The sequence below is a fragment of the Trichosurus vulpecula genome, chromosome 2 (genome assembly GCF_011100635.1).
Source record: "Trichosurus vulpecula isolate mTriVul1 chromosome 2, mTriVul1.pri, whole genome shotgun sequence".
NCBI lineage: Eukaryota > Metazoa > Chordata > Mammalia > Diprotodontia > Phalangeridae > Trichosurus > Trichosurus vulpecula.
Window position 1 is genome coordinate 57,367,826 of NC_050574.1, and position 17,664 is coordinate 57,385,489.

General features: G+C 46.5%; 1 protein-coding gene across 1 annotated transcript; it reads right to left on the bottom strand.

The window, feature by feature from the left end:
* Window positions 1-15,256: 15,256 nt before the first annotated feature.
* Window positions 15,257-17,259, bottom strand: ID3 (inhibitor of DNA binding 3, HLH protein). Its single transcript, XM_036742878.1, has 3 exons — window positions 16,875-17,259; window positions 16,231-16,303; window positions 15,257-15,839 (listed from the first exon to the last, which is right to left on the bottom strand). The coding sequence occupies exons 1-2, from the start codon at window positions 17,172-17,174 to the stop codon at window positions 16,247-16,249; spliced, it is 357 nt and encodes a 118-aa protein (XP_036598773.1). The 5' UTR covers window positions 17,175-17,259; the 3' UTR covers window positions 15,257-15,839; window positions 16,231-16,246.
* Between the last annotated feature and the right edge of the window lie 405 nt (window positions 17,260-17,664).

The following is a 17,664-nucleotide window of genomic DNA, read 5'->3' on the forward strand; positions in this document are numbered from 1 at the left end:
CAATAAAAAAGAAAATAAATATGAGCATGAATGAATGAATGATCTCACTTCTCTGAGGCATATTTGCGTCATCTGTAAAATGGGGTGGGGGGGAGGATGATAATCCCTGCTTGCTTCACTGGGTTGCTGTAAGGAAGAAATACAATAATGAATGTGAACGTGCTTTGTAAATTCTAAAGCCACATCAATACCAATTTTTATCATATACCAAGATGGAAAGATGGATCCCCTCTTCATCTATGGCTCTACCTGGTGCCATAGGGAACAAAATGTCCCCAAGCTGGGTATCCCTGGTCCTCCCATCCTTTCTGCCTCTTGTGTGTTATCTTTCCCCACTAGACTGTAAGCATCTTGAGGGCAAGGACTGTTTCTTTTTATTAATTTTATCCCCAGCACTTGCACAGTTCTTGACAGGTTCTTAATAAATGTTTGTTAGATTGGATTGGATTGGATACACTAGGAATCACTGAGGGAATCTCAGGCTTCCTAGAATTTGGATTAAAAATTGATCTTGTTTTTCCTCCTACAGTGTTGGGAAGAATCTGGAATTCTAAAAAAAAAACAAAAAGAATCTGGAATTCTCCTAATTCAAATATGGTCTTGGGAAGGAGACAGAAGTCTTAGGTCTTATTACTGGGCCTCTATCAACACCTAGGGGCTGCTAGGTGGCGCCATAGTGGATAGAGCACTGGGCCTGAAGTCAGGAAAACTCATCTTCCTGAGTTCAAATCTGGCCTCAGACAATAGTTTTGTGACCATGGACAAGTCACTTAACCCCATTTGCCTCAGTTTCCTCATCTGTAAAACCTAGATAATAATACCTGTAGTATTTTCTTCAAAGGGTTGTTGTGAGGACAAATGATAACAATAACAACAATATTCAATATTAATAATAACATATTAAAATATATTAATATATTAAATAATATCTAATATAGTGCTTACTATACACCAAGCACTGTACTAAATACTTAATAATTATGGTCTCATTTGATCCTCAAAACTTCCATGGGAGGTCTGTGCTATTATTATTATCTTCATTTTACAGATGAGGAAACTGAGGCAAACAGAGGTTAAATGACTTGACCAGGGTCCCACAGCTAGTGAGTGGGTGGGACCAAATTAGAACTGAGGTCTTCCTGACTCCAGGTCTGCCATCTAGCCCTGTCCCTAATGAGAGAACACACAGAAGGTGGCTGATAGACTTTAAATTATATTCTGTGAATGCAAGCTCACAATAATAATAGATCACAATTTTTAACAATATTTTTATTGATTTTTTCAACCTGTGATTTCACCATGGTAGGAGGTTTCCAGAAAGGAAACTCCCTCTACCAGTGTAGGTCAGTGAGTACCTACTTATCAAAGAGCTCCAAGGGTCTTAGAGAATTGCCTTGGGGATATAGAGGTTGTGACTTGTACAGGGTCATGCAACCAGCATGCGTCATGGGGGAAGAAGGGTCCTCTATCCAACACAGCAACAATATTTGACAGTATATAAAATATTTCATGACTTTTAGTATCCCACCTTTGCAAAGACAGAATGCTCTGGTGTGGTTAGAAAGACCTGAGTTCAAATTCAGCCTCAGATACTTACCAGCTGTGTGACCTTGGGCAGGTCACTTCAATACTGTTTGCCTCAGTCTCCTCATCTGTAAAATGGAGATCAAAATAGTGCCTACCTCAGAGGGTCATTGTGAAGATCAAATGAGATACTTGTAAAGTGCTTATCACAGTATCTGGCACATAGTAGGAACTATATAAATGTTAGCTATTATTATACTTCTTATTATTCTCCACCCCTCTCTGGACCCAAGTTTGGTTATCATAACTACAAGACTAACAATTCTGCACTCTCCATTCACATTGCAGTCATCATGTACATTGTTTTCCTGGTTCTGCTCACTGGACTCTGCATCAGTTATTATAAATCTTCCAATGCTTCTCTGAATTCTTCTCTTCACTCTTCCTTATGGTCATCACATTTCATCACGTCCATCAACCTCAGCTTATTTAGCTGTTTCCCAATTGATAGAATGGGTCATATTCACGTAGTAATTTAAGGTCTGCAAAGTTTTCCCGCTTGATCCTCCCCCAAGACAACCCTAGGAACTAGATACTACTATCACTGTTCTACAGATGGAAAAATATTAGCTCAGAAAGAGTAAGAGATTCTTCTGGAGCCATACAAGCGTTGAATTGATTCCACAGGATCTCACAGGCTCCAAAACAAGACCCTTCCCACCATACCACATTGCCCTTAAAATCTCCACTATAATATCCCTTCCAGCTTAAAATCTTATGGACTTGTGATTTTGTGATCTCCTAGGCCTTAGGGACCTAGTAGCCTGGGCCACCAAAGATGCCAGACTTCAGAAGGGTTCTTCCTCCATGCCCAGCCCCGTGTTTTTAGTAGTGGGCTCTCTCCTCCACAAATTGACTCCATATCCATGAGGGAACAAAGACTCCTTAGGGACTTGGGATCATCTTCCTTGGGACCAGCTTCCTGCTTCAGTGTAGACAGGAGACCCCCTCCCCCATGCCCTCAAGTTCTGCCAGCTTTGCCTGTGCCCATGCTGAGGCCTGTGATTACAAGGAATTCCTCCTTGGCTCGTAGGATTCACAGCTGCACTGGTCCCAGCTGCACAGGGGAGGGCCCTGCAAGGGCCGGGAATTGGCTTGCCTGGGTTAACCCTGCCCCAGACTCATACACCCGGCCTACTCCATAGCTGACTCTTTGATCTGCAGCATCTCCAAGGGAGCTAGCCCAATGGGCCCCAGGCTGCCCCTTTCTGCTTCAGGCCCAGGTCTGAAATCTTAGAGTCCCCAAATTAAATCAAGTACCTTCCTCCTATGGGTTATATCATTCATCAGAATAGGAGGCCAGAGGAACCAAGAAATCCCACTGTGGCCAGGGGGTGGGATAGAGAAGGGTCTCCTTATGAAACCTTTCTAAAGTAGAAGTGGAAGGAGCTAGGAGGAACTATGGATAGCTGGCATTTACATAGAGCTCTGAGGTTTGACAAGTAGAAGTCTTCTAGGTCAGGAAATCAAAGATGTTTCTAGCTGCAAGGTACCTTAGAACATTGGCTATTGGGACTGAAAAGGATGTTAGTACATAGTATGCCAGAGCTGAAAAGGGATCTTAGAACACAGGATGCCAGAGTTGGGAGGTGACTTAGAACAAAGAATATCAGAGCTGGGAGGGCCCTTAGAACACAGGATGTCAGAACTGGGAGGGCCCTTAGAACACAGGATGTCAGGGCTGGGAGGGCCCTTAGAACACAGAATGTCAGAGCAAAGAGGACCCTTAGAACATAAAATGTCAGAGCTGGGAGGGCCCTTAGAACATAGAATGTTAGGGTTGGAAGGGATCTTAGAATACAGAATTTTAGAACAGTAGAAACCTTAGAATTAAGAGTATGAGAGCTAGAAGGGAACAAGTGTGCATCAGGCACTGTGCTAAGTGCTTTTCAAATATCTCGTCTGATCCTCCCAACTTTTCGAGGCGGGTGCTACCATTATCCCCATTTTCCAGACGAGGGACTGAAGCAAACAGCGGCTGTGTCATAGAACTAGTCAATGTCTGAGAAGGCCAAAAATTCCGGTCTTGTTGACTCCGGGTTCAGTGCTCTGTCCACTGTGCCACCCAGAAGAGAAACAAGAAAGGACCTTAGAACACACTGCGTCAGGACATAAAACGTCAGAGTTCTAAGGGACCGTAGAAGGCAGAGCGTCAGGGCAGAGGGGGTCTTAAAGTGCAGAATGTTGTTGTTCAGTCACGTCCTACTCTCCATGACCCTTTTTGGGGTTTTCTTGGCAGATACTGGAGTGGTTTGTCATTTTCTTCTCCAGATCATTTTACAGATGAGGAAACTGAGGCAAACAGGTTTGAGTGACTTGCCCAGGGTCACCCAACTAGTAAGTGTCTGAGGCCGGATTTGAACTCAGGAAGATGAGTCTTCCTGACTCCAGGCTGAGCGCTCTGTGCTTTTCACCACCTAGTTGCCCCCAACATAGAATGCTCCAGCATAAAACATCAGAGCTGGGTGGGGTGGGGGTGGGGGGTTAGAAATCATCTTAGTCCGATCTCCTCACTTTACAGAGAAGGAAACTGACGCCCGGGTCTGCTTAGGGTCACACAGTGAAATCTTCTGGCACCCAGTCCAGCGCCGTTCCAAGCCGGTCACAGCTGTCTGAGCCCCATTCCCGCCCCGCCCCCACCCCCACTCCCACCTCCCAGCTTGGCGGGCCCCTGGCCAGCTGTGGGCAGCTGCCTCTTTTGCCCTGTTTGGGGGTGGAGGTGGGGAGGGCTTGTGCTCACAGCCAGGGGGTGGCAGATCTGGGGAAGGAAGTTAGGGCTGTCTGCAGAGGCGGGTGCTGGGAAGCTCCGGGACCAGGCTGTGAAGGGGAGGGGGAGGCGGAGGGAAGGAGGCCTGAGCTCAGACATCGGGGCGCCAGCAAACACCTGTGAGCAGCTCCCAGGCCAGCCGTGCCCAGCACAGACACACACAGTGTCTGCGGAAGGGAGGGGGCTGGGGGTGGGAGGTCTGAGCCGGGCCAAGCCTCCCCCACCCTGTAGTGTGTGGGGGGGGTGGTGGAGAGAGGCAGGTCTAATGGCTTCAGGCTTGGACAGTGAGGCAGCTCCAGGCAACTGGCAGATCTTCATTATTATTATTAATTATAACAACTCACATTTCTCTGAGCTTAAGTCCTCTCCTCATAAACAGCCCTGTGGGGTCTGAGAGGCAGTGAGACTTGGTAGGTTGAACAGTGTTTGGGGAATCAGAGAGACTCCAAGTTTTTCTGCCTCCAAGTTGCATTCGGACCCCTACTCTGACACTTATTAGTCTTGTGACCCCAGGCAAGTCACTTAACCTTGGGGGGCTTCTGTTTCCTCATGTATAAAATGAAAAAGTTGGTCTCAACCTCTAAGGTCCCTTCCAGCTTGGAATCTCTGATCCTAAGTGTTCATAAAAAAACTACTCTCCCCATTTCACAGGTGAGCAAACCAAGCCTCAGAGATATTAACCAAGCAGCCCCGGGTTACACAGCTAGCAGGCTGTTACTACTATACTAAGAATGAGACAAAGGATTTAACTTCTCCCAACAATTATCTAGTAATGATTTGAATTGAGAGACTCAGCCTTGTAGGTGGAGTTGAGGGTCGTGGGTCTGGGAGAGCATTGGAAAAACCCTTAAAAGAAGCAGGCAGGGAACCAAAGAAATGGCTGGTCTCCTGTGCTCTACTGAAGGCAGCAATTCCGAAAGAGTGCTGGGTTTGGCTTCAGCCTACTAATCTTTCTGTTTGCTATCTCTATGACCTTGGACAAGTCACTTATCTGGGCCCCAGTTTCCTCCTCTGAGGATCTGGCGGCACTCTAGGGTGCCTTCTAGCTCCAAACCTATGACCATACTAAAGATCGATTACAGGAGGTGGGGGATGGTAGGAACAATTTGAAAGATGAGGCGGAATTTCAAGGGGATCCATGAACTTGGATTGGGGGAAAAAATCACATCTTGATTTTCACTAACTTTCAACCTTAGTATTTGCTTCAGTTGTGATTTGTTTCTGAGAACAGGTTCCTGGGTTTCACTAGATTGTTAAAAGGGTCCATGACACACAAAAAGGAGAACCTCTGGTCTTCATCTTTCATTTTTCAGAAGAGAAAACTGAGTCTCTAGAAAGAAGAGATTTGTCCAATAGCCATCACATGGCCTAGCCTTGAACCCAGGTCCAGTACACTCTTTGTTATTTCCTCTCCCCATGCTCTGGACCCCAGAAGTGGCACCTCATTATACATACCTGCCCATTTGGCCGATCTTCCCCAGGGCCTGTCACCAGAGTCAGTGATTCTTCCATGAATCAGTTATTCCATTAGAGCTAAGCACCACTGAGGCCTTCTCCCCGGGTCCTCTATTGAGATGCAGATCCTCTTAGCATGAGTAAATCAGGAAATCTCTAACACCTTCCTAAGTAAATTTATCTGAGGCTTGACCTATGCCCTTAGTAGGAGTAGAAAAAGGGGGGGAAGAAATTCCACCTACTTCCCATTTTTGCCAGCCCCCCCCCCTTCCCAGTCCCTTCTAACTGTCCCCTGTCAGGTTACTGTACTGGAAATAGCTCTGAGTTTAGAACCTTGAAGACCTAAGCATGGGTTGGGCCAGGCAAATCCTTTCATTTTGTGGGTTTAGATGGTCCTTTTCTACCTAAATTCTACATATTCCCTCCCTCCTCTCCCCCTTTTCCTGCACAGTAAACCATAGATTCATTCATTAATGCAGGCAGGGCCTTGTAAAGAAAGATAGTCCTTGGTCTTGGAGAACTTAGGCTGTGCTGGGGGATTCTTTGTTCAGTCATGTCCACTTTTTGTGACGCCATCTGGAGTTTTCTTGGTGGAGATACTGGAATGGTTGGCCATTTCCTTCTCCAGCTTTTTTTGTTATTGTTGAGTCATTTCGGTCGTGTCTGACTCTGTGACCAAATTTGGGGTTTTCTTGGTAAAGATACTAAAGCTGTTTGCCATTTCCTTCTCCAGCTTATTTTACAAGAAACTGAGGCAAACAGGTTTCAGTGACTTGCTCAGGGTCACACAGCTAGTAAGTGTCTGAGGCCAGATCTGAACAGAGGAAAATGAGTCTTCCTGACTCCAGGCCTACATAGCTGACCACTGGGAGATTCTAAAGTTAAGCAAATTTAAGGCAGTGACTGCATTTTGCCTCTTTTTGTATCTCCAGAGCTCAGCACAGTGCCTGGCACAAAGTAAGGGCTTAATCAATGTTGATTGATTGTTTGGATGAGATCATTTGAGGTAGGAGAAAGCATTAAGAAGTTGGTCTTTTAGGAAAGGCTCAGTGGGGTGGGGTGGGGTGGAGAAAGAAGGTAGCCAATAAATTGAGCCTTGAAGAAAGCTAAGGAGCAGGGATTGAGGAAAGAGTGTATTCCAGATACAGAACACAGACTGTGCCACAGGCAGAGAAGTGGAGTGAGACGTTCTGGGAACAAGGAGGTCAGCATGGTTGGAACATAGTGTATGAAGGGGAACAATGCCCGTGTACCCCTGAAAAGTAGATATGCAGCTGATGAAGGGCAGTCAATGCCAGGGTAAGTAATTTGCCTGAAAAAGGCCTGGGAGTTTTGGTAGGAGACAAATCAAATAGAAGTCAGCTGTGAATGTGATATGGTAGCCACAAAGGGTGATGTGACCTTGGGCTACATCAAGGCAAACAGATAGTCCCTGATGGACTCTGCCCTGGGCAGACTGAGTCTATGGTATTGTGCTTAGTTCTGGGCACTACATTTTAGGAAGGACCTTGATAAATTGGAGGATGTCCAGAAGAGAGCTACTAGAACCAGGAAGACCCTCGAGTTCATACCATATGAGGACCAATTGAAAATACTGAGTGTGGTTAACCTGAAGAAGAAAAATGGGGTGGGGTGGGAGGCTGGAAAGAGGCAAAGACTGCCAGGTGGAAGAGGCAGGAAACTGATTGCATCGGGGCCTAGAGGACAGAACCCAAAGCAAGGGAGGAAGTTACAAAAAGGCAAACATAGATATTGGGCGAACCTTAAAGGCCCTTCTGCTTCTAGCACCTTTTAATCTGAGTTCTATTAATGTCAGGAAAGTTTTTCTAAGCAATGAACTCGTTCCATAAAAGGATTTGGCTGCCTTAAGAAATAGAACACTTCCCTTTTTACCTTTGTTACATGTCTAGAATACTGCCCCTTCTCTCCTCTGATGCTGCCACCATCTTGGTGCAGGTCCTCCATCTCCTCCCACCTGGATGTAGAGATAACTTGCTGGTGGAACTGTCTGCTGTAAGTCACTTCCACTTCTAGTCCATCCTCCACTCAGCCATTAAAGGGATTTCCTTAAAGCTCAGGTCTGACCATCACCCCTCTACTCAACTGACCTCTATCACCTTCAGGATCAAATATTCTATTTAGCATTTGAAATCCTTCATAACCTAGCGCCCTTCCCCTTCAGCCTTTCTGGTTCTCTTCCAGGAGTGGAGAACCTGCAGTCTCGAGGCCACATGTGGCCTTCTAGGTCCTTGGGTGGGTCCTTTTGACTGAGTCCAAGTTTTACAGAACAAATCCTGTTATAAAGGAGATTTGTTCTGTGAACACACACACACACACAACACATGTATGTATGATATACCTTATATACCTCCTGATACCCTTTGGTCTGGTAACACTGGCCTCTGTGCTCGGTCCACAAAAAACACAGGATGTCTCTCAACTCTGGGCATTTTCCCTGCCTTTCCCCAATGCCTGCAATGCCCTGTCTCCTCATCTCTACTTTAAGGCTTCCCTAGCTTCCTTCTAGTCCTAGCTAATATCTTACCTTCTAGAGGAAGCCTTTTTAAAATTTCTCTTAATCCTAATGCCTTTCTTTTGTTGATTACTTCCAATTTATGCTATCTCTAGCTTGTTTGGAAATAGTTGTTTGCATGTTGTAAGCTCCTTTCAGTCTTTGTTGTTCTTCAGCCCCATCCTTCGTAATCCCATTTGTGGGTTTTATTTGACAAAGATACTGGAGGGGTTTGCCATTTTACAGGTGAGGAAACTGAGGCAAACAGGATTAAGTTATTTGCCCAGGGTCATACAGCTAGTAAGAGTCTGAGGCCTGATCTGAACTGAGGAAGATGAGTCTTCCTGACTCCAGGCCAGGCATTCTATCCGCTGTGCCACTTAGCTTGCCCCTGCTTCAGGGCAGAGACTGTCTTTGGCCTTTTTCTATATCCTCAGCACCCAGCATGGAGTCTAACACATAGTAGGCCCTTAATAAATGTTTATTGACTGATTGAGATCTTCACAAAGGCGGGATGACCACTTGTCAGGGTTGGATCCAATTGCCACTGAATTGCCTACAAGTTCATTCATTTATTCATTCATTCATTCATTCATCAAGGATTTATCAAGTTCCTTGTAGGTGCCAGTGGAGAAGGAAGTGGCAAACCAGTCTTTGCCAAGAAAACTCCAAATGGGGTCACCAAGTATCAGATGAGACGGAGACAACTAAACAACAACAAAGTAGGTGCCAGACTGTGCTAAGGTGTCGGTGCTAAGGATGGAAAGACAGAACCAAAAACAGTCTCTGCTTTTTAGGAGCTGGTGTTCTACTGGAAATGTGTGTCTATGTCTGTGAACATGCACCCAAGTAAGTAAATTCATACAAAACATATGCAAAGTAACTGGGTGGTGGGGGAGTGGGGGTCTTGAGAATTCAAGGATCGGGAAGGACATTGCCAGTGGCTCCTGACCTGAGCCTTGAAAGAAGCCTGGGATGCCAAGTGGAAGAGGTGGGTAAGGTGGCAGTGCATTTCTGTCTGCAGGAAGTCAGAAAGACACTAGGCAGAACCTTTTGAACTAACAGGAGGAGCGGGAAGAGCAGTTTGACCGGAATGGGCATTGTATAAAGTGGAGTGAGGTACGAGAAGGCCATAGAGGCATCCAGGAGCCAGATTTCCAGGGGAGGCCTTTAATGCCAAATAAAGCAGTTTATATTTTATCTTAGAGGCGATGAGGGGCCCCTGGAGTTTCTTGAGCAGGGAAAGGAAATGGATCAGAGTTGTGCTACAGGAATATCATTTGTGATAAATGGTCAAAAGATATGAACAGGCAGTTTTTGGATGAAGAAATCAAAGCTATATAGAGTCATATAAAAATGCTCTAAATAATTACTGATTAGAGAAATGCAAATTAAAACAACTTTGTTTTAATCATCTCACACCTATCAGATTAGCAAAAATGTTAGAAGGGGGAAATGACAAAGGTTGGAGAGAGTGTGGAAAAATTAGGACACATACACTGTTAGTGGAACTGTCAACCATTTTGGAGAGCAATCTGGAATTTATAATGGAAGATTTATAAAACTTTATGTACCCTTTGACCCCGCAATAACACTATAAGGTCTGTTTCCCAAGGTCATGGGGGGCAAAAAGGAAAAGAATCTATATGTTCTGAAATATTTATAGCTGTTCTGTTTGTGGTGGTAGAGAACTGGAAATTGAGGGGATGCCCATCAACTGGGGAATGGCTGAACAAGTTGTGGTATACGAATGTAATGGAATACTACTGCGCTATAAGAAATGATGAGCAGGCAGATTTCAGAAAAACCTGGAAAGACTTACAAGAACTGATGCTGAGTGAAGTGAGTAGAGCCAGGAGAGCATTGTACACAGTAACAGTCATATTCTTTGAAGAAAAGCTGTGAATGTCTAAGCTATTTTGAGTATTATAAATATTCAAATCGACTACAAAGGGACCTTTGAAGATGCTATCCACCTCCAGAAAAAGAACTGAAAAATAGAAATATGCATAGTATGGTTTTACATATATATGTATGTATATACACATATGTGCATGTGGAGTGACAAAACTTGACAACTAATTAAATTGGGGGAAGGTTAGAGAAGGTAAAGAATGCAGGAAAAGTGAGGTTGTAAATTGGGGGGACTAGAAGAGGGGCAGGTTTTTAAGGAAAAGATTACTCAGAAATTCTATGAGTCTGTGAATGAATGAATGACTGTGGGGTACATTTAACTAGATTCAACCAACATTTGTTAAGTCCCTGTTGTGTACACTGTGCTTCACACTAGGGATAAATGCAGAGATAAAAAGACATTCCTACCCCTTGAGAAGCCTGTAGTTAAAGTGAGGGGTCCCAAATCTGTGTGATAAAAGGTGAGATGTGATGGGGCAAAGTGCACTAGGAGAATTTGAGGACAAGATCATTTTCTACTGGGGAAGGAGAAGGGAGGTCCTGGAAAGTTTCATGGAGGAGGTAGTACCTGAGCAAGAATGGGAAAAGGGATGGGAAAAGACCCCTTGAACCTAGCTGCCTCATTCACCTCTACTTAGAGCAGCAAACCTCATCAGGACTAAAAGGGGAGAAGGGGGATGATTTGATGTCTGTTTGTTATTAAATATCGTAGTAATTCATGCCAGGAGCCAAACACAGATGATGTCATATTCTAAACACAAATCTGAGGCCCCCCTGGAGGCCCCACCTGGAGAGTATCCTCCACCCCTAGGCCCTGAGCCAGGAGAAGTCAGGGGGCTATCCTCCCCACACACATATACACACATAGGCCTCTAGCAGGCATCACCCAGCAAAACATCCAGGCCCCCTGGAGATGAGATGGATACCCTCGGCCCTGCCCAGCTTAGCCTTAGGCCTCTCCATTTTTCCCTATAACCTCACCTAGTCCCGACCTAGCTTTGTGTTCCTTGGGAAGAGAGGGAAGATCTCCAGTGGGGTGTTGGTGGTGGTGGCGGCAGCAGCGGTGGCAATGGAGGTGGTGGTGGTGATGGTGATGGTGGTGGTGGTGGTGGTGGGAGAGGGAGTTCTTTCTTTCCCTCAATATAGCATCAATGGGGCAAATCTGTGAAGTCCCAAAGCTTGCAGCCTGTGCTGCCACACACAGACATGCAGCAGGCATAGGAAGCCCTATGATCCATTGGCTGTGTGACCCCAAGGAATTTTCTTAATTTCTCTGTCTGAGTTTCATAGCCTCTACCCTTCAGGGTTGTTGTAAGGATCAAATAAGGGAACATATAGAAAGCAAAACTTCAACCCCCCCTAGAAACACTAGCTACCCCCATTATTATTCTTTTCCCCTCAGCCCCTGGACCTCAGGGACCTTTGTGGGGAAGGCCTGGAATGGGAGTGCTTGCTCCAGGCTCCCTCCCCTGTCCACCTCAGAAGGAAAAGCAGGCAGCAGTCCCGCCATAAAGGCAATGCTGTCCAGCATCTGGAAGAGATTTGGCAAGAGAGAAGATGGGCAGGGAGATGTGGGGGAGATGATGGGAGAGAGGTTGGTGAGGACAGATTTGGAGGGAAGTGTTGGGATTTGGAGAGAAGCTCATTAGGGAGAGTCTTCAGGAGCCTTACATGCAGAGGGCAGGCAGGGAAGGGTCCTCTCCTTGGTCCTCGGATTGACCAGTTGGATGCAACATTTGTGGCCGATGGGCCCACTCAAGATACCTGTAAGGAGGGAGGAGGGCGATGAGGGTGAGGATGGCAGCTAAGGTGCTGGCCTGGGCCTTACAAAAACTTGAGTTCAAATGCTGCCACGTACACTTCCGGGCCCTGTAACCCTGGCAAATCACTTAACATTCCTCAACTGCAGTACATCTGTGAAGTGGGGATTGTAAACACACCTACCTCATAGGGTGGCGGTGAGACTCAATTGAGTTTTTAAATGTATGTATATACATGTATATATGTACACACATACACATGTCTATAGATATATAGATACATAGCACTTTGCAAACCTTAAAGTGAGACACACACGTATATTCATGTGTATGTGTTTATAGATGACACTTTAAGGTAATAATAGTTAATATATCACACACATGGAAGTATACATGCATGTTTATATATATGCGCACATTTATACATACACACAGACACACACATGTCTATATATGGAAACTGGAGCAAATGATGGTTAAATCACTTGTTCAGGGTCACGCAATTAGTGTTGTGTCTGAGGTTGAATTTGAACTTAGGTCTTCCTGACTCTTCCTGACTAATAATAATAGCTAGTGTGTGTACACACACACACACACATACACACACACACACACGGAATCTTATACACACATATACCAAGCCCATATGTGCTGTATAATATATACACTATATCATATACACATGTATAAATACACGCACATATAAAATTATATATGGATATATCTATCACTTTAAGGTTTCAAAGTGCTACACACCTATTACTAGCTACTCTCTGATAACAGCACCTACCTCCCAGGGTTGTCATGAGGATCAAACAAGGCGATATTTGTAAAGCACCACACACAGCATCTGGCACATAGTAGGCAGTATATAAATGTCAGGTATTGTTATTTAGAGACGTTTCCACTCCACGTGTTCTCGTGATCCATTTGTGCCCAACCTGGGGTAGAGCCTTCTGAGCTCGTATTGGTCTGACCAGCCACACAGTTGACACACTGTACCTTGACGCCAACATAGTCATGTCATTTGGGTGCTCTCGGAGAACGGAGGACAACAACCACCCCACCAGGAAGTAGCATTATTACTATATGCAAAATATAAACAAAGTAAATAGAAGATAATTTAGAGGGAGGCATTAGTAGCTGGGAGAATCAGGGAGGAGCTCCTGTAGGAAGTAGCACCAAAACTGTTCTTTGAAGGAAGCTTGAGATTCTAAGAGGGGAGGAGGGGAAGCTTTCCAGGTGTGAGTAGGGGACAGTTAGTGAGGCAGCATGGAAGAGGCATAGATGGTAAGGATGGTAATGGTGATGGAGAGAGAAAAAGGAGGAGGAAAGGGAGGGGGAGTATTTACGCAGCACTCTAAGGTTTCCAGAGTGCTTTACAAATACTTCTTAATCACATGTAATAAATAATAAATTATCCTAAATGAATGCTCATTGAATGATTGAAGGCTTGACGATGAGTTCTGAGTTTTAGTTCCAGCTTTGCCATGTTCTTTTTGGGTTAGGGACTTGACCATTTTGGTCTTCCACTGCCTTACCTGTTAAATGGGGAAGAATATGATTAGCCTTATCTGCTTTACAAGGATGCTGGCCCAACTGTTTGAAGAGGAGATATCCTGAACCACTAGAGGCCCCTATTTCTAAGCTTCTTTTAGGAAGCTGCCCATTCTCCCACAGTGGTCTCTTCCTGTTTGCATTTACTATATATCTTTTTACCTAAATAGGATATTGGAGCTGGAATGGATCTTAGAACATTGAATGTCAGAGCAGGAAGAACCCTTGGAACACAGAATATCAGAGCTGGCAGGACCCTTAGAACATGAAATGTCAGAGCTGAGAAGGCCCTTAGAACATGGAATGCCAGAGCTTCAGTACTTGGAATACTGAATGTCAGAGCTGGAAGGGCCCTTGGAACATTCAATGTCAGAGCTGGGAGAGCCTTTGGAACATGGAATGTCAGAGCTGGGAGGGCCCTTGGAACATGCAATGGCAGACTGGGAAGGCCCTTGGAACACTTGGTGTCAGAGCAGGGAGGACCCTTGGAACATGGAATGTCACAGCTGGGAGAGACCTTGGAATGATGTTGAAATGTAGCGTGGTCCACTGAAAAGACTGCTAGATTTGTACTCAGGACTTTGGTTTCCAACTTGGCTGTTTACTACATGAGTAACTTTGGGCACTTATTCTGTCTGGGCCTCAAGTCCTCATTTAAAAAATGAAAAGAGCTGGGCTGGATGGGGTCTCTAAAATCCCTCCCACCTCTAAATCTCTCTTTCTTATTATAGAATGTTAGAGCTGGGAGAGATCTTACGTCCTCTTGTATTATAGACGAGAAAAGGATGAAGCTTCTTGTAACTTTTCAAGCCAATCTTACTTAGTAGTCTATCCCTCCCTGCCCCAGAGCTGACACACAGATAGTCCCTCTATGTATAATGAATGAATGTCATCGCAATTCCCTACTGAGGGTAGTTTAACTCCTCTGGCTCAGGTGGAATGATAGGAACAGCAGGGATTAATATACAGCCTCAAGTGAAAGTAAACATTGGTTTTCAGATTGAGAAGAGCAGCATACCCTTCCTAGAACCCATATGGAGGGACTCACCTACATCTAAGCTTGGCTCCATCCAGATCCCTAAGGAAAATCTTTACTTATCCATGAAATGGGTTCTAACAGCTATCTATCAAAAGGTGATAGAATGGGAGGCAGCTGGTCTGGGAGACAGGCAGCTTCAGGCTCCTCTCCAAAGACAAATATGACCTAACCAGGCCAACAAGTTACTCTTAATGAGGAAACCCAGTACAGTGAAAAAGGAAATAGAAGAGATTTGGACACTTGGCTTTAGATGGCAGGTCTATTTGACCTCAGACACTTCACTTCCCTGGTCTCTTGGCCAGTTTCTTGGGTAAAAATTCAGAGGTTGGGCAGGCTTATCTCAAAGAACTCTCCTAATTCCTGTCATTTTATGCTTCTTGTTCTGATAGATAACTTCAGGGAAAGGCTATTGGGGTTTAAAAGGCCTTGGCCAAACAACATCCCACTCCACCCATGGGCTGGCCAAGGCCAGATTTAGCTGAGCAGATTTTGTCCCATCCCATCAACCCCCTGGGGGTGGGGGGAGCTTCCCTGGGAGTCATTCATTTACCTTTCCTAAGCCTGGGAGACAGAGGGCACTCAGACCCTTTCACAAAGAGATGTTTTTGAAGATATTTTTATGGGATGGGGGGAGGAGATGTTAGAGAACACAGGCATACACTACAAAGTTTAAAAAAAAAACACCTTTATTATGCAAAAAGTTTTAACTTTTATAAAAAGTTTATAAAGTACAATGCATGATTACAGAAAGTCACCTTCCTGCACAAAGGTACATATGCTGTACATACTCTATTATAGAGTTCATAATCACAGTGAAGTCTTGAGGAGGGGGCAGGAACAAACAGGTCTCTTTCCTGAAGGGTCTCCCCCCTCCGGGGACACCACAATCTAAGGTCTCCAGCTGCCTCAACAAGATTGGTTGGGGTTGGGGTGGGGAAGAGAAATAACAAAACGTCCCCTCAAGAAAAAAAGGCACCAAAGACCTGGTTAACAAACCAATCCTTTTAAACTTGGGGAAAAGCGGTATGAAAATTGGCTTCTCTTTCTTCTACAGAAGTCCCACAGTTTAGTTCTCCTAGATCCCGGGAAGAGGGGGCTCAGCTGAGAGTTCCTTTTCAGCCTTAGACCAGGCGAGGTGGAGACAGTGGTAAAAACAGATGCTGGAGCCAGTACGGACCTGGCCATTCCTGGGGCTCTGGTCAAAGCCTGATCCTCGGGGTCCCAGCGGGATCACAACACCTGCATACAGAACTGGAAGGGGGAAGGGGGAGGGAGACATACAGGGACGGGTCAGTTTCCTCCCAGATCACAGGCAGGGGCAGGTCTGCAGACTGGTCGGCGCCAGGGAGGAAACTTTGTTCCCTCCAGCTGATAAGAAATCTGTGCCTAGAGTCCCCCTCCCCCCCCCCCCCCCCGCCTATCCCTCCCCCCCAACTCCATTGGCTGGCTGCAAATCTCAGGCTTGACCCACGGATTTGGCTCGGGGTGGGGGTGAGAATTGGGGTCCGGGGCAATGGGAAACTGGGGAATTTTAGCCACTTCGGCACCTCAGCCTTCATAACAATGTTCCCTGGGAGTTCAGAGGAGAGGTGCTGCCCAAACCCGCAGCCGGGTTTCAGGGAAAAAAGGAGGGGATGCTCACCTAGGGGTAGCTGGGGTCAGTGGCAAAGACTCCTCTCATCTTTTGAGTAGAGTTCAGACGTCAGTTCGGCTGTCTGGATAGGGGAGAGGGTAGAGTTGAGCTTAGCCTCTGCTAGCCCGCTGAGCGGGGTCAGTCTCTCTGCTTCTGCCCAGTTCCACCCCAAAAAAGTCAGCTTCTGCTCTGGGGTCCAGAGGTTGTTTCTCTCCCTACTCACATCACAACTAACCCAAATTCGTGTCCTCGTGCCCAACTTTGGGTTTCCACCGCAGGCATATCCCATTCTGAGTTTCAGCCCCCCACCCCACTCTGATCCGAACCCAACCTAACTCATCCCCTACTCTGGGTCTCAGTACCCCCCCAACCCCGACATACCACTCAACCTCTCACTCCGCCTCCCCATCACAGGCTACCCAAACTCATCCCCCACCCTCCCTACTGCCTGTCTTGGCTCCTTCTGGTCCTTGGCAGGTGGTGTAGGGGAGCCAAGTCTCAGACACCGTCCGTTCCACATCCCTCTCCGGGTTTCGGTCCTCATCCTCCTTTCCTCTACACACCCTTAACTCCTGTTCTCAGCCCTCAGGCTTCTCTCAAGCGGATCAGCCGCCACCCCTTCCCGTCCGGTGCCGTCCCCAATGTGCACCCACCTGGATGCCGAGATGGGGCCCGTCGGGGGCCCCCGGGGCGGGCTCGGCCAGCACCACCTGCAGGTCCAGGATGTAGTCAATGACACGCTGCAGGATCTCCACCTGGCTGAGCTCCGTGCCCCGCGGGACGCCCGGCACCAGCTCCCGCAGGCGCGAATAGCAGTCATTCATATCATAAAGCAGGCTCAGCGGCTCTTCGGCTGCCGGACTCTTTCCACGGCCACGCGCGATGGCGAGGCTGCGCTCCGACAGGCAGCACACGGCTTCATAGCAGCCTCGGGCTGGGCTCAGAGCCTTCATGTTCGTGAGACTGGCGAGCAAAGCAAAGAACTATTGGAGAAGAAAACCTAGAGCTCCACTAGCACAGGACAAATCCACGCTGCGCGCCAGCCTGCTGCGGTTCTCTCTTATAGCGGGGCTCGGACCTGGGCCACGCCCACTTTTCAAGCCACACCCCGTACCCGCCCGCCATACTCTCTTATTAGGAAATCCTTCGCTTTGCCCCGCCTGTTTATGCAAATAACGCTCCGCCCCCTGCTCGGGCTCAGCCTCTGCGGACCGTCGGGGGCAAAAAGTTGGATGGAGCCTTTACAAGTTGTTTAATTGCAAAACAGGTTTGCTCGGCTTGGCCTGACACCGAATGCGGCGTAGTCGCGGATTCCGAGAATGAGGGGGGCGGGCCCCTGGCTCTTTAAAAACTCAATTACAATAATTTACAAGGAAAATGCCCCTTTCTCTATGTTGCTTCCCAGGCCACTGGAGAAACTGCTGGGACCTTCGTCTGAGTCTG

Excerpts from the sequence above, each read along its gene's own strand:
- ID3 (XM_036742878.1), bottom strand. The coding sequence starts at position 17,174 with ATGAAGGCTCTGAGCCCAGCCCGAGGCTGCTATGAAGCCGTGTGCTGC. Across the intron at positions 16,304-16,874 it reads GGCCCCATCTCGGCATCCAG|ACAGCCGAACTGACGTCTGA; the intron begins GTGGGTGCACAT and ends TCCCCTATCCAG.